We start from the raw sequence: 24,462 nt of genomic DNA on the forward strand, positions 1-24,462 counted from the left end.
GGCCGGGCCGGGCCGGGCGGGGCGGCGGCGGAGGCTCCTCCCGCGGCTCGGCGGGCACTCCCGGCCCGGCTCCCCGGGCTGCGGGGGCAGCGCCGCGGGGCCATGGGCAACGGCACGGCCGGACCCCCGCCCGCCGCCGGCCACAGCATCGCCGCGCTGGTGCTCGGCATCCTCCTCATCCTCCTCATCGTCGGCGGCAACGGGCTGGTCTGTCTGAGCGTGTGCACCGAGCGGGCGCTCAAGACCACCACCAACTACTTCATCGTCAGCCTCGCCGTGGCCGACCTGCTGCTCGCCCTCCTCGTCCTGCCCCTCTACGTCTACTCCGAGGTGAGGTTGCTCGGGGGTCTCCGGGGGGACCGGGGGCTGTGGCTTGTGCGCCCGCGGAGCCTGAAGGTTACGGGGCTGCGCGGTGGGATGGGCGAGAGCCCAAGCACCGAGGGGCAGAGCCGCTTTCCGGGCTTGTTCCCCACCTCCATCCCGCCGGTCCGGGAGTGCCAGCGCCCTCGGGACAGCCCCTGCGCCCCGCGGTGCTCGTGTGGCGGTCGGAGCACCGCGGCTCTTACCTGCGAGTGCCACCGGGGCCACGGGCGGGTCCCGGGGCTGCCCCGCCGTCCGAGCCGCAAACACACCGAGTGGAGATGCCCCGAGTGGAGGTGCCCCGAGGCGTCTGCCCCGGGCCGGGCCAGCAGCTCCTGAGGCTGAGTGGTTCTCTCTGTAACAGGGAGATAAATGATTACTGCCAGGGATGGGTAAAGCCTTGTGTTTGTGGGGGATTTTGTTGGGTGGGTGAGGGGGCTCCCTGGAACCTGCCCGTTAGTACCAGCTGGGGGCTCTTCCCTGCTCAAGTGGATAAAAGCATCCACAGGGCAAAATACGAGGTGTTTCCACCCACCCTTGTGGTAGCTGGTGGCGTGGACCTTTTTCTCAGTCGTGGGAGAACATCTTCCCTCTCTCCCACGCCATGCTGAGCATCCTTAGGCAAGGCAGGCTGTGGATTAGGGCTTAGGATGGTCTCTGCCTGGTCCTAGGATTTTGCAGGACACTGTGACCTCTCTGGAACAGGTATTATGGAGTGACAGGTTCATCAGGGGCCCATGAGAAGAACCAGTGAAGAAGAGAAGCATTAGATGCCCTCTTTTTCCACTGTGCCATTGGTTTTGGTGGATTTGCTTTTCCCTTGTTACCTCTATTTTTCTGGTCAGAAAGGCACATTCTTCACCATTCTTCTCAGATACTTTTGTAACTGAGCAGGTCTGGGGCACTCCCAGGCATCCACAGTAATTCCTGATGAGCTGAGTTCTGCCTATACGTGAAGGGAGGCCAGAAGAAGATACCAGAGTGTGCCTGGAGAGTTAGTAGCACTGAAACAGGGGTTACCTGAGGAAGCAGAGCTACAGGTGCTGTGGAGGTACCCAGGATATCACCAGGCGATATCACCTTCTCCTTTGGGAAGGAGCTGCATAGCCCCAAAGGCTTGGCCTGGTGTGTAACTGCTTCCTCTCTCTGCCCAAGGACTGTGACAATGACTGGAGTCCCAAAGACTCTGGGACACTGGCAGGAGCCACAGCAGCAGTTTATACCATCCTCAGTAAGTGGAGGCATCCCAGCAATTAGGGCCAGTACCAGGACCACTTCCCCAGCTGGACTGTGCCGTGGAGCACACCTGTACCTGCACCTGTCCCTGTCCCTGTGCCTGCTGTGCTCCTCTGAGCAGCTCTCTCCTAATCCCCGAGTGCCGGAGCTGAGCCAGGCCTGAGCCAGGAAGCCTCTGGCAGGAGCTGAGGGTGCTGGTTATGTAAACATCTTTGCCACTAAGATCCGTGTAAGTGATTACGGAAAAGAGGAAACAGTTTTAGCAGATTTGCATGTTCACCTGGCTCCTTCTCCAGGTCAGGGAAGATGAGTGTTTCCCAGCAGGCACAGCGGTGGAGCAGCCAGGACAAATGACACGAGCCGTTTTCCTGGTGAGGGTGATGCTGCTCTGCCTAAAACTTCCAGTGGTATGGCATCCAAAGATCTCTTTTCTTGCACTTTCTTATGTGTGCCTAATGATGCAGGTCTTCTGATGAGACACCAGACCTTTATCCTCTCCAAATTTCCCGTGGCTCTCTGTGAATGCATGTCAGCCTGTTTGCAGCAGGATTCAGGATTAGCCTTTCCTGGAATCTTAGAGCTTTAATGGAAATAGATGTTCTTCTGTACCTGGCTAATGTCTGAGCCATACAAAATGCTGGGGAGGTGAGACAGGCCAGCAGTTATAAATCAGTGCTCAGGGGTTTATTTTCAGGCACCAATAACTGGGAGAGGTGTCCTGGAATTTCAGGCCCTCGTAATGTCTCAGGTGGATGATCAGACTTGCTCCTCATGTCTGAAAAACCTTGACCTCAACGATTTAGGTCAAGAAAGGACATTAGAGCAGACATGAGGCACCTTTGTCCTGTGTCCTATTCCCTCCCCTCCCTCTCCCCTTGCAGGCTGGGTCATGTCTTCTGGGGAATGCTGCAGCTGTCACAGCTCATGACAAAAGGCCCCGTGTCAGCATTTGGGGGCACGGGGACAATTCTTTGGCTCTGATGCTGGACTGTGCCCACTGGCAAGGATTATTCCTCTTCCAGTTGGTGCCACAGCGTTTTCAGTCCATGCCATGCCCTCAAGCCATGGCTGAGCTGAGACAGAGGCTTGTTCAAAGTCCAGCTGGACATCTCCTAATTCCCTTTTGAGCTCCTGCTGTTCCCTGCGTGTGGCAGGACTGAGACAAGAGTTGGTATCACAGGAAATACAACCAGAACCTTTGGCCCTGTCCTGGCTCACGGCCTCAGGAGCACTGGAGGTCTAAGAGCTCTTCTGGCATCAGGCCAGTTCAGAAGGCAGATTTTTCCTCACAAATCAGATGAGCTTAGGAATATGGATACCAAAATGGGCCGACTAGGAAGGCAGCTGCAAGGGTGTTTGAGAAGCCAAGTCTGCCTCCTGCCATCCACCATCCTATAAAACCTTCTCCATAACTTCTTTGTATTCCAGAAAAGGGGAGAACCCCAAGAGCCACTGAAGGTGGAGCTGCTCTGGAGCACTTCCTAAAGGCAGTTTGTGCTGTGTGTGATCCCTAAAGCTTTACACTGTGTACCTGGATGGGCTAATCTGCTGCAGTCTCCTGTCATTATGTACCCCTTAATCACATGGCCCAGCAAAGCCTCTAATCCAAAGTCACTCTCCCTTCTGAGGGGTCCTTGGCACGTTTTGTAAGGTGGGCAGGTGGCAAACACCATGTAATGGAAAGTCCTCTCCCAGCACCTTCCCCAAAGCCAGAGTCTTGGGGATTGGTGGAGAAAGGGAAGGGTTTGTAGCATTTTCCAGGTACCCAACTCGAATGTCACATCCTCTGAAGGTGCTGCAGCCTGAGAGCTCTTGTCCTTTTCAGAATCAATTAGTTCCCCCAAATCAAAAACAGGTTTGGAAAACTGTAGCTCAAAATCAAATTTTCTCTCTCATAAGCTGAACTGAACTTGTTAGGATCCCAGTAAGCTCGGCAAAAATTTGGGTTTTGATGATTCAGGTTTCAAATTCAGTTTGGAGTGGCTGCCCTGTGCTGGAGAAGAGGCTGAATGAAGCATTCGGGTCTCACTCCAGCCCTCCCCTGGAGGTATCTCAAGGAGATGCTGTACAAAAATAGCCAGACAGTTACTTCAGAGTCTCCTCTGGCTTTACAGCCCCTCTAATCATAATCCTGGGCCTGACATCACCACTGCCTGGTATTAATCCCCACAGAGGTGCCTGCCCTGCTCCTGGCAGGGGCAGGGGTTTTGGCACCTTCCCATTGTTCCATGGAGCGTGTTCCCCACATGGCTCTGCTCTGTGCTGGGATGAATGAAACCAGAACCTGCTGTTTAGCACCTGCACAGGAGCAAATCCATACCTGCTTCCTGAACCCTGCACGAGGGCAGCAACACTACACTCCATGAGCACTGCCTGACTGCTGCTACAGAGGAATAAGTCCCTGGGATTTATGTGTACAAATATAAAAATTATTGTTATGTAGTGCATTTCCTATAGATAAAAATATATAGTAAATATTCACCTTAGATGATGCACATTACTTATAGGTAAACATATATAGTAAATTAAATATATTACATGTAGCAATATATGCTATAGTAATATTTATCATTTATGTTCTAATAAGAGCATATAGAGAGTGTTTGATAGTTTGCATGACAAGGGGCCATTGCTACTGAACACTTTGTTTCCAAGCTAAAATCACACTTATTTGTACAGTGTGTTTGGTTCTTAACTGAACCTCTCCCTGCAGAGGGACCCAAAGGATGGTGGAGTTTTCCTGACAGGCACAAACCAGGAGGAAAATTCCCTGCTGCTCTAATGGGAACAGCCCATGGAGCCTCCTGGTTACCTGTGCAGGTGTGAGCACACAGACAGGACTCTGCCTGTGCGGAAGGAGCTCGCTGGAATAATGGCACAGGAATGGGATTGAGGGGGTGTATTTCTGTATCAGCCTAAAAAGTGCTTTAATGCTAAACCAACAGGCTGGGTTTGTACCTGGGTGAGATGAGCACTCGCTTGGAACAAACTGCTGCAAGTAGTCTCTGGCTGTACCAGCATCAGCCATTGCTGTCCTGCTGCCTGTCCTGCTGCCTGTCCTCTGCCAGGGGCTGTGCAGAGCTGTGCCCCTGGCCAAGATGACCGAGCTGAAAATCACAAAGCACAGCAGTCAACACTTCCAGTCGTCTGGAGCAGTGACAACACTGGTCACTGCTGCTCTGCCCTGGCACTGGGACTGTGCAGGGAGAGCCAGAGGTTCTTATCTCCCTGCCCAACCCTGGTCTCCATGGGCTGGAGTTGTGCTTTGCCTGCCAGGACAGAACAGTTGTGTTAACAAAGGGAAACCGTTCACATTGTCTGTAAACAGGACATTGGAGCAGTGGGGACCTGAAAGTGGAAGAGAAACTTTGTGTTCTGCCACTTGCTGCCTCAGGGACCGAGCCAGTGGTGCTGTGCAGCGACCGTGGTGCTGGGGAGGCTCTGGGGGTGTGAGGAGGGTGGGGGCCATTCTGTGTCCATTGCTCTGCCCAGCACAACTCACCTGGCCATGCTGATGCTCTGTGGGCTCAGTTCTCCCGCCAGCCCTGGGCAGGCTGTGAGCTCCTGCACGGGGCTGACTCCTGTGTGCCACTGCCGTGCCAGGAGCATTGTGCCACGGGAGGAGCGCTCAGCCTTGGGCTGCTTGTCTGGAGGAACTGGGAGTGGCTGAGGTGCCCAGGCACGGAGGTGTTCCCTGTCACTTTAAAGGCATCTGCTGACCCCGGGATCTTTCCAGTTCCAGGGAGGTGTGTGGTCCCTGAGCACGGTGCTGTGTGACGCCCTGATGACCATGGACGTGATGCTGTGCACGGCGTCCATCTTCAACCTGTGTGCAATCAGCGTGGACCGGTGAGTGCCTCCCTGCTCTGGCTGTGTCAGGGCATCACGCTGCTTCCACACACCCTTGCCAGGCTCCTACAGCGGGAGGATCCTGCCCTCCCCTAAGTGGGGATGCTCTGCCCTACCATCCTCCATCCCAAGCTTTGTGTCCCACCAGGGGTGGCCACGCTGAAAGCACTGCTGTATGAGGAAGCAGAGCTGCCCCTCGGGTGCTCTGGTTGTAGCCCATGCCTTGGCTATGTAAATGCCTGGGGGGGAAGGACAGGGACAAAGAGCTCTGGGGCCTCTCAGTCCCCTCACAGGCAGTGCTGCCCCCAGGCCAGGCCTGGCTCACCTGGGGCTGTGTTGGCAGGTTCATCGCCGTTCAAGTCCCGCTCAACTACAACCGGCGGCAGATCGACCTGCGGCAGCTGATCCTGATATCCACCACCTGGATATTCGCCTTTGCTGTAGCATCTCCTGTCATATTTGGCCTCAACAACGTCCCAAACCGGGACCCCAGCCTGTGCCAGCTGGAGGATGACAACTACATCGTGTACTCCTCCATCTGCTCCTTCTTCATCCCGTGCCCCGTCATGCTGGTGCTGTACTGCGGCATGTTCCAAGGACTCAAGCGCTGGGAAGAGGCCAGGAAGGCCAAGCTGAGGGGCTGCATCTATGGGGCCAATAGGAAGCTGTACCACCCCCCGACCTTCCTGGAGAGGGAGCAGAGCCAGCTGGGGCCGCCGGAGTGCAGCCCCTACAGCCTCACCGGCCTCCCTGGGGACTGTGGGATGAGCAATGGGATCCAGACTGTGTCCTACCCACACCTCAGGTACCCACACCCGGGGCACGGGCGGAAGCGGGCCAAGATCAACGGCCGGGAGCGCAAGGCCATGCGGGTGCTGCCGGTCGTCGTCGGTGAGTATCCGCAGGGAAGGGCTGGGCAGGGTGGGAAATGTGCCACCTTGTCCCACGCAGGGCAGGGACCTGTGTGGATCCGGGGTGCCAGAGCAGTGCCAACAACTACCACCCCTGGGAGAGAACGCATGTAGTTGATAACCAAGTTTCCTTCAAGGCAAACCTGTGACTCCCAGTATCTGACATTCAAAGCCAAAGTGAGACTAACTTTAGACTTTTCATCAATATTTGCGACAGGAAAGACATCCCAATTTTTCGTCTGGGCACAGGCCCAGCTCCACATGTCAGCACAGCTGCTGCCTGTTCCCTGGCCACTCTGAGCTGCCTCTGTCTTGTTTGCCCCAAGCCTTGTTAAACTAAACCCTTTTGAATGTTCCCATCACCTTCTCTCTTTACTGCCCTGCCAGGTGCTTTCCTCTTCTGCTGGACACCTTTCTTTGTGGTGCACATTACCAGGGCTCTCTGCAAGTCCTGTGCCATCCCCACTCAAGTCACCAGCACTGTCACTTGGCTGGGCTATGTCAACAGTGCTCTCAACCCCATCATTTACACCGTGTTCAACGCCGAGTTCAGGAACTTCTTCCGCAAAGTCTTGCACCTCTTCTGCTGAGCCCTCTGGGACTGGTGAGGAGGAGGAACCTCCAGGGAGCAGGAACCACCAGGTGATTTTTTGTATAGTTCATTAAAGATCTATTTCTGTCCCTGGCCTGCTGTCTTTGTTGGGGAGGAGGGGAGGAGGAGGAGGAGAAGGAAGGCGGCCCAAGGAAGCTGCTCCCCAGCTCCCTGTAGTAAGGTGTCACAGGTGAGTACCACTGAATGCAGCTCAGATCCTCTTCCCACTGGAAACTGCAGGTTTCCAGGCTCTTTTTTCACATTTGATGTAAGCAGGGATAATAATAATAATTTCTAGTCTTCTGGCTTCTGGGGTGGCATTAACAGGGCTGTGAGGTGACATCTACCTGTGCAATCTCCTTTCCCCTTGCTCTTGATAATTTTAAATCCAAAGCCTGATTTCACTCATGTTTAACAAGGGTCCTACAAAGGCACCGTTGCTAGTGCTCCAGAATTCCTTATCAAGCCATAGGATTCCTGCCAGGAACCATTTCCAGCCACGGGAAAAAAATCTTTCATGCCTTTAGGTGAACCTGGGCTGGTGACAGCCAGTGGGACCAGGCAACACTTGTCACTGAGGCTTGGAGGGGAGAAAAGGAATATTGCACAAATTACAATCTTCCAAGTCATGATTTTGTACAGGATTGTTGCTTTCCAGGGGGGAAATTTGCTTGGAAACAAAACAGAAAAGAGTACTGCAGGGAGGTCCTGAGTGTTCCTTTGACTAAGAATAGCAATTGCTCAATGAGTTTCTCCTCAGCAAACAGACAGACTCAATTCCCAGGGGATTATCCTGTGCCTTTCTGAGCTCTGTCACTGCCTGGTTGGGGTGTAGCTGCCCCAGGTACCAGGGCCCAGTGGGAAGCTCCCCGAGAGCTTTAATGGCAGCTGAGTCACACCTACAGTTCTACAATTTAGAGAAGTTGCCCCACTTTCTTCCAAATTTTTTCCCCTTACAAGGTGCAGTAAAGCAAAAATTCCAACAGTGACCAATAGCCAGCCACAAGCTCTTGGATAAGGACAGTGGGTTGGATAAGGACAGCCACTGGATAAGGACAGTGGAGACTCCGTTGCTGCCTCATGCCCCTCCCAAGCCCATTCCTGGTGTCCCAGCTCACCCGTCCATGGAGCTGCCTTGTCCTCAACCCAGGAGGAGCTCTGCTGCTCACACCGGCCGTGCTGGACAGGGATGTGAAGCAACAAGAAGAGTTTGCAACAAAAAGCCTCATTTGATGCTGCAAGTGCAGCTTTAGCACTCCAGAGGTGCCACTTTGGAGATGCCTTCACTGCGTCCGAATGCAGGACACAAGAAACCCTGGGAATGAGCTGTGTTACCAGGGGCTCAATTAAGACTGTCTTCTCAATTAACTAATTGTCTCCATGCTCTAGAAAACAGGAAGTCAGCATTTTACTGTGAGCAGAAACCATCGCCAGTACTTGAGTATTACTCTGGGAAGGAGGAGTGGGCATTTTGCTGTGGGAATGGAAGGAGTTGCCTGTTCTTTCCTTCCCAGGAGTATCACAGGTAATTTCTGTTCCCATCCTGCCTCAGTTCCTGCTTGGCTTTCCATGGATTTGCCAGAGATCTCCAGTCTAAGACTTAAGTCTTTTCCACTGCATTTTTCTCTCTTATTAACTTTCCTGTAGCTCTGGATAGAATGTTCTCCTTTTGACAGTGTGTGTGTGATGCTGGGTTGGGTCACTCCGTGGTTCAGCTGACCTTTCCTGGAGCAGCAGCTGAACAACCATCCTCATCCACCAGCACAAAACCAGAGCGAACAACAGCCAGGACAAGTGACCCTCACAGGGGCTGTGACCTCTCATCCAGAGCAAACAACAGCCAGGACAAGTGACACTCACAGGGGCTGTGATCCCTTAGAGGGATGGATTGTGACCCCTCAATTGAACAACCAGCCAGAACAAGTGACCCCTCACAGGGGCTATGCCTGAAGCTAAAAACAAACCCAAACCACCAACCAGAGGTTTGCACGCCTGCCAAGAGTCCTCCAAAATCTCCAACCACAACAGCTTAATTATGAAAGAAGTACATTAATAATTAGAATGATTTTGTTGCAGTGAACAAAGCAAATAACTCCCTAGTGGTCACATCTCTAATCAGCAGCTCTTGCAGGGCAGGGACAGGACAGCCCCATATCCACGTGCACTCACCTCGGGCTTCATCCGATCTGATTCTGGCCAGGTGGATGCTACAAGCGACATTCCAGGCATGCCGTGGGATGAGGCTGTGCTTCCCTGCAGAGCAAACACCTCCCAGGCAGACAGGGGAACATGGACACACGTGTACCTGCCACCACACCCACCTGTGCAAGTACCTGCACCCTCGAGTGCTGCCCTGGGGATTGAAGGGAACCGCTGGGCTCGCTCGTGCTTTCACTGCATTTTATTGAACGACATGTTATTTTTCAATGGTATTTAAATGCAGAAGCTCCAACGTGTTCCAAATCTGCCTAGCACAGAGGGAACACAGGAAAAACAAAAATCCTTCCAAAGCCAACTAAGAACTTGTACCGACTCTGTCAAGGCAATTAAATAAGCCAAAGGTTCATTTCTCTTCTCAAACAAGAGGTAGGGAGGCCCCGGGAGGAGGAAATACTGGCACATCTCCTTGCAGCACCTGCTTTAGATTAATTTCAAGAGAGATGAGGAGATTGCTGTAATCCACATGGTGGAGGATCCAGTCAGGCAAAGGCAAAGCCTCCCAAAGGCAAAGGGGGATCCCAGTGTGCGTGTGGGGGGCGTTCCAGATGAGGTTTTCACAGTCTCTGTATTATCCAAAGTTATGAAAGGGGCTCGGGAGTAGACAAACGCTGTCACAGTATCAAAAAGCCAATCAAAAATGATTCTGCTAGAGAGAACAGTGCCGTTGGCACAGGACAGACCGTTCCGCCGGGTCCCGATCCAGCCGGCCCCGCGTGCCCGGGAACGGCTGCGGAGGTAGTTTGCTCACACGGTGACCTTCTCCATGACACTGTCCGTGACGTGCACCTCGTCACCCTGCACCGTCACCGTGGCCGACTGGCCGCAGATGTGCTGGTGGTCCTTCCAGTCCTGCGAGGGGAGAGCAGAGGGCGAGGCCATCAAGGGAACAGGCCCTTGGAAAAGCCACTGTGTGGGAAGCGCTTTCTCCAGCACAGGTGGGAGCAGCAGGTCTCCAGTGCCCCACAAACCAGACCAACGATGGAGGGGAAAGGAGCCACACACTGGGCCAATATTAGAGGTGGAATTGGACTAAGCGGAACGTTACCTTGATTTTTTGGATCACCTTTGGGAAGGTGTGTGCAAACCCTGGGACCTTCCCTACCCTTTTAACCCTGTCCCGACTTGCAGACCTGCCCCATGACTACAGCCTTGCTGGTGATCCCACTGGCAGGGGGTTTGGAATGCTTGACCCACGCAGGATTCTGCGCTGGCTGCCCGGTTCTGCTCCATCAGGTGACTCTCCCTGGGGTCCCACAGCCCTCTCCAGGGAACTGGATCCCGACTCCCAGACATGCCATACCTTCCGCTGGCAGAACGTGGAGCAGTAGTTGACCTTGTGGCACCCCGTGCACTCGTTGGTGGCCTCCCGCCCGCAGTTGACACAGGATTGCTGTGGGAAGGGACAGAGAGTGACTGAGTCACACGGAGCCACCCCAGCGAGGTCACCGAGGGGCTGTGACCTGCTGGAATGTGGGAGCAGTGGGAAAGCCCCTGCTCCCCAAAATACACTCAGCACACCAACGCAAAACAGGCCCAGTGGCTCGTGGATACGCCCTCAGAGACCTGCTCTCCTGCTGCTGTGGCAGGGATCACTTTGGAAAACGGAATGCACCTCTGTTTTCCTTTCTATCGGGCAGGAAGCCCTTCAAAACCACGGGTGGGACACTGAGTGGTCATGGAAATCCATCCCCACTACCTCAGGGATACCTCCCTCCATAGGGGTCAGGTAGCTGCAGGCTTCAGCAGGAGCTGAGTGTATCCCAAACAGCCACGTCAGGCTGTGCCCAGGCTGTTCACAGCCAAACTCTGAGTTTATCCCAAATTGAAAGGTTTAAGGCAGATTTCATTGGTGGCTTTGTTGGGTTTATGATACTGTGTATGTCAGAGAGAGGGTCTGAGGAAGGACAACAGGAGTAGGAGTAAGGATGGGACTCCTCAGCTTAATCATTCCTTGGTTTTAGAGAGGAAAAAGGGATTTGTTACTTTGCCAGTCAGCAGCATGACTGCATAAGGAGTGTCCCAACAGGGAAAAAGGAGTCAAATGAAGAAGGCTCTAACAGGAGCAAGGATTCAAATCCAGAAGCAAGGTGAGAGAGGATACATGGGAGAAAAATCACACCTGCTTTTTAGGGGATGCTTTTGTGTCTATCGCTTTAATCTTACCTCAGTCACATCAATTAACATAACCTGTATATTTAGGTGGAAACATCCTTGAACTGCCACCAAATAAGCACTTCACAGAGCATTCCAGCTTCCAGCTCATTAAACTCCTGACAAATCATTAGCACTTGGAGCAGCAGCAGCGGGAAGCGTTGCTGGGCTGTGAAAGTATCCTGGGCTCGTGAGTTCCTCAGGCTCCTTTTCTCCTTTGAGCACGAGCACCCCCAAATCGGTGTCCTGATTAACACCCCACTCATCACACCCCCTGTTCACACCTTCCATGTACCTGCAGTGAACAGCTGGTGTGACTGAACTGTGTTTGTGCTCCTGATGTACAGCCGGGGATTTGGGACACCAGAAATGCCTTAAAGCTGCAAGCTGGGACTTGCAAAGCCTGTCCCGAGGGGACACTTGACTGGGGCTGTTTGTCACCTGTACAGGTACTGGAAAACATGGGAAACACACTGTGTGTGTGTGCAGTTGTACCTGGAGGTCTGAGGGACAACTGAGTAACACACACAGCTCTGAGAGCTTCAGTCATGGGTCCTGAACTAACTCCCATTTCGAAAGCCAGAGGGAATTGTGGAGTTACGAAAACCAGCTCACAGGACAGAAAGGAAGCAAGTTCCCTTCCTGCCAGAGCTCAGTGACAGCCACCCAGCAGAGCTGCAGCACCACCACTCAGAGGTGAGTGAGACTCAGGAACCTGGCTGGGTGACAACAGAGGAGTGTGGAAAGCTGGAAGGCTTGGGAAAGGGAAGACACTGCTTGGAGCAATGGGAAGGCTCAGATCTGTGCCAGCACAGGATTCTGTGGCAATGACAAACTGAAATGGAGCGAGACAAAGACTAAGAGACTCTGCAACACACGAGATGTCCCCAGCTTACCTTGATGATGATTTCTGTTTTCCCATCCACATCCTCTGTTTGTTGGAATAACTGGCTCTGGTATTGCTGCAAGGAAGACACACCAGACGTGTCATTTCCCAGCTGGAGTGTGATGTGAGGGGTTGCCTTGCCATGCTCGGCAAGGGGGGACAGGAGTCCCAAACCAATGAAATCCAAACTCAATCCCAAACGGACTATGTGCTAACCCTGGCCTAAACATATTGGGAACAGTTAAAAAGTCCAAAAACATCTGAACTCCCATCTCCAGGCAAAGCAGGTTCACCCAGGAGTTTGACCCAACATATAAGGAGATTAAAGGCTTAATTTACAAGTGTATGACCCGACAGCACAGTATTTATTCTCCTGTGAAACCATGACCTTCAAAACCTCTATGTTACCATGACATAAACTGAGTTAAAAAGCTCCAGGCAGACGGAGGCGGCGGCAGGGAAACCTCTTGCTGTGGCCTGCGAGGGTGGGGTTGGGTTCTGCCTGATCTGACAAGGCAATTCCAGCCATGCACAAACCACAGAGGAGGAAAAGGTGCGATAAGAGAGAGGATCAAGGCAGACACATCCAGCCCTCTCACAAAAACAGCTCCAGAAAACCGATAACCTCCAATTCCCAACTGTTTCCCGGCTCCTTTGGAGGACACAAGCCTCTGTTTGCTGACCGGAGCCACACGTCTGAACTGCCCGACCCTTTTTGGTTCATTTCACACTCTCCAGTCCTGAATTGGTTTAATCTTTCTAAAATCCAATTCAGATGCCCCAGCTGTTTGCTGACTTAATCTTCCACCTTGCTTTCAAAAGAGCTGGGCTCTGGAGCCATCACTGCTTTGCCAAGGGCTATTCCAATTAAAACACTCGTCAGACTTCAACACTGATTCTCTTCAATTTATACAGAATATCCACTTAACACATTTCCTGAATATCTTTATTATCCCCCAGCAATTCTGGCACAGAATTTGGCAAGTTCGTGTATTCTCCCCATCCTAAAGTTTATCTGATATAAACAATGGCTTAATGCACACTCAAAAAAATTCCACTGCTCAAGCACAGAGGCCCCTGTGTCAGCCCTGTCTTTAATCTGTTCATTTTGGGCTTGACCTACAAATGTCAAATATCTTTTGCAAGACACAGAGAGCCTTTTGTTGCCCCTTTTCCTAAATGTCCTTCCCTTACCAAAAAATGCAGTAAAGCCATCACTGGGATAGTAACCAAGGGATCAGATACTCAGTGTGGAGAACTGTTTCTTAACAGCCACAAGAAGTTCTGCCAGAGCAGTTGTATTTAACTAATCCCACACAAAATGCTGCAATTCAGAACAACCTTACAAATATCTCAGCATTTTCAATTTTTGCAATATCCTGACGCATTTTGGAAGTTCATATAAACATGGAGCCGGAGGGCTCATGGTTTGCTTTTCTTTCAGGATGTCATTCCCCACACCTTCTAAGTAACACAAGTGTAACTTTACTCAGAGGATCCTAACAGCTCTCCCAGACAAGGATTTGGTGCCCACACTCCATAAATTTACAGACAGCTGATGGGAGAGCTCAGCATCGTGACACCAGTGTGCACAACCAGCCTGCTGCCCACAGCTCCTGGAATCCCCGAGCACTCCATTCCTTTCCCCAGGACACAAACAACTCAGGAAGATTTCTCTCGCTAACACTGCTCTCCAGGCCTGGAGAAACAAATTTCTAAGGGCTGCCACTGTTCCAGGCAGGAGCTGCTCTGCCCATCCCTCGGCCCCAGAGGCGCCCCTGGCACAGTTACCTCCTTCCTCTCCACGTCCGCCTGGATCTTGGCCTGTGTGACGGCGGCCTCTCGGAAGGAGGAGCTGGCCTGCTTGGCCTGCTCGATCAGGGTCTTCAGCTGCTGGGCGGTGCTGAGCAGGGAGTTGACCATCTCCTCCAGGTAGAGCCAGCTCCGCTGCTCCGTCACCTCCAGCCCGTTCACCACCGACGGCGACATGGCCTTGGTGGGGGTCGTGGGGGGCACGGCCAGGGCGGGGAGAGAGGTTAACACTGGGGACAAACCAAACAACAGACACACAGTTAGGGGGGTTGATTCCCAGAAAGCAGGGGGTTGGAGGAGTGTGTGGGGGGTTTCTTCAGTGTTGTTCAGTTTCTTTTTTAAAATACGGTCTGAGGAATTTCCAGTCCGGGAAGTTTTTGCTAAACAGAGCTTTCCTCCTGCAACCCAAAGTGCAGGTCTGTGCAGAACAAGCCCTTGGGCACTCTCAAACCCCCAGGACAAGAACATCTCCTCATGACCCCCCCGTTTGCTCTGGGAAGGGTTTAACACCTCCCAGCAGTGCTGTGGACAAGCACAATTAAGTGGTGAAAGCAGCATTCCCAGGGACTCCACCACTGGCAACAACGTTTCCCTCAGCCACGCCTAGGAAAGGTTACAGTAAGTCACTCAGTGACCCAGCACTTTACAGGAGTATCCCAGTGTCCCTACCCAGATGTCCATTCTCAGGCTGCAAACCCACAAAACTCAGGCACTGATCCCCATCACACTCCCTGCGCTTCCTGAATCCTGACCTGGACCATAACCCTGGCCTGACACTGGAATAAACCCAGCAGTCACCACCACCTCAAAGTGAGTGTATTCCAAACATGCACTTCCCAAAACCATGGGCTGGGGACTCCTTTAAAAACACAGCAGTTACTGTGTCACTAAAAGAGCTCCTTTTCACAACATAAGGTTTGGATGTACGCTGGGAGATCATGGAATGAGGAAATTAAATCCAGATCCAGGAACTCCATGACACACAGTGTAAGCTCAGCTTAGGTAACATTCCAGGAAGAAATGTTATCTGGCTTTACTTTTCCAAAATATAACTTGAGCAATAAATACTCACCATCTGCCATAAAATTCAGTCTAAGACATTCACATCTACCAACACCTGACCTCCACATTCCTCACCAAATTGTTTACTAGAAAAAGGAAGGTACCACCAACTTTGGGGCTGTGCAGAGTTATTACCCCAAAATCTCCCCCCAGTCTGGCAGGCAGCTAGTCCTGCAGCTCTCCCAGTGCTGCTGGTACTGAAGATAAAGCAGTGACAGTGTCCCTCAGGATCTGCAGCACGACCAGGGAGCGCCAGCACCGCTGCCACTGGTGGATCTCTGACCAGTGTTCTCACTAAAAGGGACCATTACTGGAGCCAGATGTTGTTCCTTGGAACCAGAGTTAAGAAATTTACTGAACAGGGAGTTCTTGAACAAAATGTAGAGGGGCTCAGGTGTCTGAAAGTCACTTCAATGTCATTTACTTCAGATGCACATGTAAGTAGTGCCCTGAACACACCTTCCTGCTCCCAGCTGCCATTCCAGCAGTTCCACTGGCAGTGACCCTCTCCTTAGAAAAGCATCTGCAGATAAACCAGCTTTCTTACAAGACAGCACTGAACACTGAGTAACTTACAAGGCAGTGACTAATTTAGCCTTTTTTAACCCTTTTCACCTACCACCTGGTAGTTGTAAAAGCTGGAAGAATCCAACACTGATCTGGACAGAGAGAACAAGCCCCAACCCCCAGGTAGGTCACTGTCAGGTGTGTGACCTTTCCTTGCCAGCTCCCCACACAGGTACACAGACATTTCGTGGCAAATGCCCTTAATTAAAACAGTAATTTCAATCAATATGCACACGAGGGGTGTGGAACTATTTGCACTTAGATATGAGTATGAGATAAATGGGTCTTTTTTATCAGTGTCTGTTTGCAGAAGAGCCTTTTCCACTCTCCATTTCCAGCACAATATTTGTCCCAGTGTGGCATTTGATAACATATCACACAGGAATTACTTCTGATTTCTCATTCTGGCACAGGTACAGGAGGCAAGAGAAAGTATTCACTGGTGAAAAAACAATCAGTGTTTAATTAGTAACATCAAGATCTAAGTCTTAAACCCAACAAGATGTGACTCTGGACAGCAGGAATATGCTGTGCTGCTCTGAGCAAACAAATAAAGGTCATTCAGAGGGGATGGAAAATTGACACCAAAGCTGCCCAAAACCACCTCCAGCAAGTACCCCTGGAGTAATAAAGACATGGGAGAACGTCTAGAAAAGCTTCTGTGGATTTTGAAGGGGTTGGTCTCCTCAGATAGAACATTAAATCAATGTTGAGCCACAGTGCCCAACAGGGACAAAAGCCTGGAAGCAAAAGCCTTAGGAAAGGCAGGGAGTGCAAGATGATGCAGGCAGCAAGATCACAGCAGCCTCCTCTGGTAGAAACCAACAAATCAAAGTTCTCCATAAGGAGTGAAAAACTCCCCACAGAGGGGAAATCTGCTTGTCTAAATCCTAATAACTGTAAAACTCACAAGCAAAACAGAGCCAAGTTTAATTTTCTGCCTCAATCTTTACCTTTGCTGAGAAGGATCAGAGGAAACTCAAGCCCGGTGAAGTGTCTCACCTGCCGGACAGCAAACGTACCGATTTTGGGGTGAGACGTCGGCAGCGCAGCCTCGGGGAAGGGGGAGATCTGGCAGTTGTCCTGGTAACTGGGATAGTGAGGCTCTGGATGGGACACCCGGCAAGGCTGCTGGACGTTGGTGTCCTGAACTGCAGGAGGACAAGGACGTTGGGAATCACTGTCTAACACACCTGGCAGGTGTTTCTTACACTGCTTTCATCCCCGTGTTTTTACATTTTATACAAGTTCCTACACTCTGTGGTAATTCCCAAGAGTTGGAAATGAGAAATGGCAGCATGATCTCACACAGTGAGCAAACAAGGCAGCCTGGTCTTCATTCCAACAGGCTTAATTTTAGAGCCACAGGTTCCCTGGTTCCCTCCCACACATCTACATACCCACAACAATCCCAGGGCTCCAAACTCCCGTTCTTGGAGCAGAATCATTCCCTCAACAGAGCCGACACCCCAAAGCACGACTCAAACTGCAGTAACTGAAACGTACGTCTTGCATTTATACTTTGATTTCTTCTGGCACTGAGACGAGCATAAAGCAGCCCCCTCCTGCCCCTTCCCAGGGCTGCCCAGGACACAAAGCCCTGGCTCTTACCCGTGGCCCCCGTGAACACGTCCCCCTGGGCCGGGCTCTCCGAGATGATGGCCGTGGCCTCCACGGTGGACGCGCGGTCGAAGGTCAGCGCCCCCGAGGTCGTGATCTGTCCAGAGGGAGTCACGGTGACTGGAAATATTAAAGCACTCTCATCATTCACACTCAGGGCAGGGCCCACAGCTGCCCAGCTGTTGATATCCCTGTGCTGCACCATCCAGAGTCAGGGGACTCACAGACCACTGGCCTGTGATAACCCAGTTTGGATCACACCTATGACCAGTGCAGCTGGAAATGGGAATAAAAGCCCTGGTGGACTTCTGAAGACTCTGCTGCCCTTCCAGGTTATTCTCTGGGGGCACAAGGCTGGAACATTAATTTACAATGTAACACCTCTCAAATCATCACATTTTCAATGATTTTATGAGCCATAACTTAACACCTCTCATAAAGGTTCAGTGAGGCCACAAACCCCATCAGTTTCTGGTTGATCCTAATTTATGACAATCTTAGCAAGAGTGATTCTTGCTACTTAAATCAACATAAAAACCTGTGGATAACAACTAATTCCATGACAGCTGGACAATTTTAGCTCTTCTACACACAGTGACAGAATGTGCTTGGCCAGTGCAAGCAACAAGGCACAAAATCCTTTTGGATGATTATACCTGAGCAGCTCCAGAATATTAAAAACCCTTTTTAAACAGGACTAATTACCTGGCACCATTAACTGGCAATGGGCTGATGCCATGGCACACTGCTCTGCCAGAAGGATCTTTTCCAAAACAGTAATTCAGTTTTTAGATATTGTGGCTACAAATCCATGGCTGGTGAAGTATGTGGCCCCAAAACGAGCAGTTGTCTCTCCCAGTGCCAGCACAAGGGAATGTGCAGCCTCGCAGCAGCTCACTTAACAAACCAATACAGGTTAAACACATCTGGGGATTAAAAAAACCAAACCCACAAAACAACTCTGCAGAACCCTTGTGTGTTTCTCCTCCCACTGTTGCTGATGATCTAACCCTACTTTTTTGTTCCTATTTTTGGATTTCTGCTGCTCCCTCCCGGATTCACTTTGCACTGTTACAGCCCAGACGATACCAGAGCACCGAGGGCAGGAGGACACATGGATGTGACTGGGAATGTGTGAGCTGGATGAGCTTGCACATTAATTTCTGCTCTCACACAGATGGTTTGCCAATCAAACCAGTAACAAAGCGTGTGCTGGGTGCTGGAGAGGGACGTGCAGATGAAAGTGTCACCTTCTGCCTCCTTCATTAGCGACTTTCAGGCTGGGCACCTCATCCCAGCTGCTTCCAGCCTTTGTTTCTACGTATTGCAAGGAACAGCACAAATCTTACTCCAGCTTCTGAGGGACACAAAGCAGCTCAGGGGATGGGATGGGGATTTCTGGCAGAGCAGAAAAGGGCCAGCCTTCCCCACAACCTAATTCCAACAGGAAATTTCCCAACTGTTATTTGTGAAAAATCAACTTGAAACCCACTGTGGATCAAGGCCAGGACTCCACAATTCCCCTCACACTGCTGGGCTGAGAGCAGGTACAGGGGGGAATATAACCATGGAATCATAGAATCCTGGGATGGTTTGGGTTGGAAGGGACCTTCAAGCTCATCTTGTTCCATCCCCTGCCATGGGCAGGGACACCTTTCACCTTCCCCATCCAACCTGGCCTGGAACACTTCCAGAAATGGGGCAAAATCCAAAGCTCTTTCAGCACAAAATATAAAACCTCCTGTTCACTGCACAAAGATGTGATGGTGCTTAAACCCGAGTTTCCTGGAGGTCTAGAGCTGTACTTTTTCCTACTCAGCTTGTGTCCAGATGTGACAACACTGTGCCACTTTCTATAAAATGGGAAGTGACACTGAGTCAATAAAACTGTCCAATGAAAAGGATATGGCCAAAAAAAAAAAGGGCCATTTTTCTCAGCTGGACAGTTCCAAGGGGCCACTAACAGACATAAAATACCTAGTGTGGCAATTTCTCACCAAGGAAGGGAAGCAATTTTCAGCAGGAGAAAAGAACCTACACGTGGTTGCAGCTGTGGCAGGAAGCAGAGTGATGTTTTTGGAGCAATTCTTCTTCACTGGAGTTGCAGGCATTTCATTTTCCTTTTTCCGCCTTTTATACGGCACAAAGAGTCGAATGGGGCCACTCTGGGCAGAACACAAGAAAAAGAAGAAGAAAAGCAAAAAAGAGAAGGCATTAACTGAGGCACCTCTTTGGAGACATTGGGTTTACCCTCCTCTTTCCAGGAACAGCAGCACAGATCCCCATGGATGATGTGTGGTTGGCAACGACTGACCAAAGAACTCACAGTTCTCCAGACCAAAAGAACTTGGGGAAAAAAAAGTTAAACTCAGCTCCTTCCAGCTGAAGAGGCACAAATCCAGCCTCTTCCAACTATTTTTTAAGGAGCAGAACTGGGCAAATAATTGACTGCTGGCCGAGGTGGTGGAAAAGAAGAGAACAAGAGTGAGGAGAAGAGAGGAAGCAGTTCCAGGCTTGGAAACAAGGAAATCAGTCAGTTCATAGCAGAAAAGAAATGCAAAACACCAAGCCAAGCTAAAGCCTTCTGCTTTCAGGATTTTAAGCTCATTTTTTGAAACAAACAAGCAAAAAACCAAACTCCAAACAAACCAACCAAGAACCCCAAGCAGTTTTGAGATGAAAATATAGCTCCATCATAAGAGTATTATGTTACTTACAAAAATATTTTTCCAACTCAAAACATTGCGAAATTTGAGTCAAAAATCACAAATAGTACTGACATTCCCAAAAGGCATTTTACATAAATATATTATTTAGAAAGAGAAAAAAAAAAAAAGGAAAAAGCACTAACTATGATCCAGTTTTACTGAGGCTGCTCCACAATAGCTCCAGCAGTTCCTTATCTCCTTTCTCCACAGAGCAGGGACAAAGCACTTGTGCCCATTCCCAGGGCACTCGTGACCTGCTCGCCAAGGGCTGTGGCAGCATGACCAGTTAATTTTTCAAACTCAACTAATTAGTTAATAAACTGATGGATGTAAAACCTCCCACTCACCAGTGTCATGTCGTCGCAGCAAGCGGCACAAGTACACGAGGCAGCGTGAGGATTTAAAATCCCATCCTGGAATGAGAAGTGACCAGCTCAGCACTGGAGTCACCAAAATCACCGAGAACACACCTGTGTTCTGCCAAAACAGCTGGATGGCTCCCAGGGAGAGGTACTCCCTCCCTCCTGGACCCTCTGCAGTAACAGAGGTCAGTTCCTCCCACTGCAGCCATGGGGTGAGAGCTGGGGGAGAACAAAGGAAAACCAAACCATTTCCACACCAAAAGGCCAGGATATGTGAATCTGAGGCTTTATTTCTGCCCAAGCAGAAATCACCTGTCAGCCTGATGGCAAGGCAGGAGTACTGCAGGAAATAAAGGTTCCAAATACTCAATAAATGGCGCAAGTGAAGAATGCGGGTGTCAGGCAAACAGAACGGAGATCTCACAGTGAGAACTCAATTCCTGTGACACAGCTCAAGGCTGGGCTTCACCCCGCAGAAACTCCAGCCCCCTTCCAGCACAAGCAAGATTCCCAGTGTGCTGTTTGAGACGCATCTAGAAAAAAATCCCCTCAGGCCACTGACTCCCCACCAGACCCGGTGTGGCTCCCGTGGCTCCCGGTGCCAGCAGAGGCAGCCCCTGGCCCTGCCAGCCCCTTCCTGCAGAAGGGAGGGAGCCCAGGGAGCCTTACGTGGATAAGGCACTGCAGGGGCCGCCCGGCGTAGCGGATGCTCCTCTTCCAGTCCTTGCTGCTGGCTCGGCCCGCCATGGCCTCGAACTCGGTGGGGCTGTACCAGTTGTCCCCCTGCTTGATGCACCTGCCACGGCCCCCTGAGACAAAGCAGCAAAACACACTGTTAGTGCAGCTGAGGGGTCATTTTGCCACTTCCCTAAAGAAGGAAATATGGAAATTGCTGGACAAAATAGCGGTTAATCCACAGCCATCACCAAATGTGCCCGTCTGCTGCTTCCCTTCGCTCTGGGACAACCACGTCCAGTTCCTGTCATGGCTGTGACTGGGCATGTTAAGGGAGCTCCAACTCTGCGCCTCAAAAGGCTACAAAAATTGCTCCTCCACAAGAAGGAAAAGTCTTTCTTGCATAAACACCATGAATTTAAGCCTATTCTTAATTTACACTTAAATTTCTGGTCTTTCTGGTGATGAAGAAAACTCTCTGTCCATGAAGCAAGTGCTGTGCTGGGCAGCCAGGCTGCTGCTTCTCCAGCTTCCCCACAAGGATAAGAGAGAAGAGGAGGAGCTCAGGAGCCCTGTGAGGAGACAAATTCTCCATTTTCATTCCAGCAGGGATTCTTTAGAGCTTTGTAGAAACACAAGTCTACTCCTCAGATGAAAAAAAACGTTAGAGGAGTTGGCCTGTTACTGAGGACACTCACTGCATGGCAGCCTGGATCCCCACAGATTTAAGAAAAAGTTAAAAAGCCTCTGAAGAATGAGCAAAACAGATGAGAACAATAATATCAAATGGCAGTGGGCTGGCTTGGAAACTGTCCTTTTTTTTCTTCCCCCTCACAGTCAGCCCTTAAGAAGAGCCTGATGAAAAGAAGAGTGTAGAAGGAGCTGTCCCACTCCTCCCCCAGGCCGTAGTTACCTGAGCCGAGCCTGTTTTTGTACAGAATGCCACTGATATTCCGGCACCTCACCGGGAGCTCGTTCTCGTACACAGATGGGTCCCAGTTGTACTTGGTCCCAGTTTTCCCTTGGACAGTTGTTAACGGGGTAGGAGGAGACTGGGGTCCTTGAAGAAAAGAGAAAAGAAAGGTGACAGCAACCAAAAAGAAGAGTGGCTGTTCCATCTCACAACTGGGCTGGGGCAGCAGGGCCCAGGGGACTGGAGCAGCTGGAACATCCCCGCAAAGGTGCACCACAAAAAATTCGTCTTGAACGAACTGAAAAGGACTGAAAATTCAGCAAACTGCACCAGAGGAAACAGGCTCTAACAGGAAATAAACGCTGAGGTTATACCTTGACCCTTACACCACCTGTAAGCCGTGGTGGAAGGAGCTGGCTGGATCTTTCCCTTCCCAGGGCCCATCCTGCGAGGAGTTCGTGCCACCTTGTGGGCAGCAAGGAAACTGCCAAGCAGCCCTGAACAAAACCCCAGCGGATGGAGACACTAAAATATCAGCAAGTGGTCTGAATGGAGATAAAAATGTATTCCAGGACCCTTTAAAACAAACCCACGTGCAGAACTGGCACCCCCAAGGGCGGGATGGGTGTAGGAAGCCCAGCAGCAGGGTAAGATTTTTCAAGCAGCTTCTTTGCCAGGGTCAGGGCAAAGGGTGAGGAAATGAAATATATTTCTGACAGAAAAAAAAAAAAAAGCCAAGTATTCTTGTACTCCCAAGAAATACTGTGTGAGGACTTGATACCTTAAAGGTCTTTTCCCACCTAAACAATTTGATGGTTGTAAGCAGGGACAAACAATCCTTACAATATTCTGCCCATGTTTTTAAATCCTAGAAACACAGTGGAAGTGGAGAAGAAGGCACCCCCCAGGGAGAATGACCCCTGAGGAGCAGATTGGCTCATACCTGGTGTGAGAGGTGCCGAAGGCCCCTTGATCCCGGTGGTTTCCACGATGCTCCCGTCCGTGTGCACCACGATCAGAGTGGCCTTCTCAGGGTTCAAGCTGTCCCCAATCTGGAGGGCTGTTCTCCCAGACTACAGAAGGAATTAGGAGTTTAAATTGATTAAAAGGGTTAAACACTAATAGATTTCAGTGTCCTCCAAGGGTACCCTAAAACTGCAATCAGTATGGCAGTTATCAGGTTAGTTTTGGAGGTTTCAGCCAAGCAAATTCAAATGTTTCATGTTCCAGGTCACCAGTTCCATTACAGAATGAGTAGATGAGGGTGGAAAGGCAAAAAAAAATAACGAATAAAAAACTGCATGTCACCCAGCTAATGGGTTTGTGGCTTAAAGCCTGTATAGCGCAATAAAAACAGATGTTTGACCTTACTACAGCTCTTTATTTACACTGAGCAAGTGAGACTTTGCCAAGGCCCTCAGATGAAAGGCCAGACTTACCAACACGTGTCCTGAAATTGAAGCTGCATTGGCCACAGACGTGGTGAAAACATTGTCTGCAGAGGCCCCCACGTTGGCTACTGTCACTGTGGTGACTTCTGCAACGTAAAACAGGCATTAATTTAACATTTGGCTGCATCCAGAGAGCCTCATAAACAGCTAAAACACCAAATAAATGTAACTGCGCTTCCTTCTTCCTTCCTATTCTAAATTCATTTTATTTTTCATGACACCTGTAAGTTGTTATAAACACAATCACTGTGATTTTTATTAAGCTTTGGGTTGAATTGGCTTTAACCTCGAGGCAGTGACAGTTGCTATGAGCATGTGATGAACTAAAGGAAAAATGAATATTGTATCTGTACTGGGAACACCCCCAGGTGTGCTGCTTTTAATGAAAAGAGGGGTGACTGGCAAATGCCAGGATAAAGTGAACTGTCCCTTTGCCATGTGTTAATACCCAGGGTGTCATTACCAACTAGAAACTGCCCAAACTTACAGCCAAACGTCCCTGTGACGTTCAGCCTGGCTAAAATCTTATGGCCTGGCTAAAATCTCAGGGTTTTCATGTGCGGTGAGGGTGAAAAAAGCGCCGTAGCTGAGGCGGAGACGCCCAGCCGGGCACGGGGGCTCTGGGATGTTGTGGTACCGCAGCTCGGCTGCAGCGCCCTGCGTGTTTGGGGCACTTTGTAACGGGACACAGACAATGTGACTGCAGGAGCTCCTGGCCCCCGTGTGAGGGCGGAGTGTGGGCCGTGCCCAGGGCGGGGGCGCTCCCCGAGGGCCGTGAGGGAGCCCCGGGCGGGCCGAGGGAGCGCTGCCCGCCCTGACCTGCGAAGGCGGCGGCGGCGGCGGCCTCGTCGGCGCTGGGCATCGGCGGCGCTCCCATCTCGATGTGCTCGGCGTCTGCCGCCATCACCGTCACCGCCTCCTCCTCCTCGGGCTCCGCCTCCCCCTCGGCCGCTCGCGGCGGCTCCTGCTGCTGCTGCCCGGGCCCCGCGGCCAAGCCGAGCCGTGCGGCCGCCGGCTCGCCGTCGTTGTGCTCCATGCGCGGGCCCGGGGGAGCCGGGCCCGGGGGGGCCGAGCCCGTGCCCCGGGG

General features: G+C 51.2%; 2 protein-coding genes across 6 annotated transcripts; one reads left to right on the forward strand and one right to left on the reverse strand.

Moving 5' to 3' along the window:
- Positions 1 to 38: 38 nt before the first annotated feature.
- Positions 39 to 7,041, forward strand: DRD4 (dopamine receptor D4). The gene is made up of 4 exons (XM_017837998.1): positions 39 to 330; positions 5,333 to 5,445; positions 5,789 to 6,336; positions 6,744 to 7,041. Exons 1-4 carry the CDS (start codon positions 103 to 105, stop codon positions 6,944 to 6,946), a joined length of 1,092 nt encoding a protein of 363 aa, XP_017693487.1. The 5' UTR covers positions 39 to 102; the 3' UTR covers positions 6,947 to 7,041.
- Positions 606 to 24,333, reverse strand: DEAF1 (DEAF1, transcription factor). Of its 5 annotated transcripts, none has more exons than XR_001878538.1 (14): positions 24,195 to 24,321; positions 23,364 to 23,461; positions 22,868 to 22,997; positions 21,925 to 22,071; positions 21,006 to 21,145; positions 20,322 to 20,387; positions 19,305 to 19,431; positions 17,258 to 17,386; positions 16,669 to 16,797; positions 13,997 to 14,247; positions 12,216 to 12,281; positions 10,469 to 10,558; positions 4,555 to 4,703; positions 606 to 715 (listed from the first exon to the last, which is right to left on the reverse strand). XR_001878538.1 is itself a non-coding variant. In XM_017837997.1 (13 exons), exons 1-13 carry the CDS (start codon positions 24,277 to 24,279, stop codon positions 9,913 to 9,915), a joined length of 1,563 nt encoding a protein of 520 aa, XP_017693486.1. In that variant the 5' UTR covers positions 24,280 to 24,333; the 3' UTR covers positions 9,335 to 9,912. The 5 variants fall into 5 exon arrangements, 2 of the variants coding, with proteins under 2 accessions (XP_017693486.1, XP_017693485.1); XR_001878536.1 differs by lacking the exon at positions 606 to 715 and adding an exon at positions 9,849 to 10,017 and having other exon boundaries at positions 4,613 to 4,703; XR_001878537.1 differs by lacking the exons at positions 606 to 715; positions 4,555 to 4,703 and adding exons at positions 5,405 to 5,422; positions 9,849 to 10,017.
- Positions 24,334 to 24,462: the final 129 nt, after the last annotated feature.

The sequence above is a fragment of the Lepidothrix coronata genome, unplaced genomic scaffold (genome assembly GCF_001604755.1).
Source record: "Lepidothrix coronata isolate B3197 unplaced genomic scaffold, Lepidothrix_coronata-1.0 Scaffold319, whole genome shotgun sequence".
Taxonomy (NCBI): domain Eukaryota; kingdom Metazoa; phylum Chordata; class Aves; order Passeriformes; family Pipridae; genus Lepidothrix; species Lepidothrix coronata.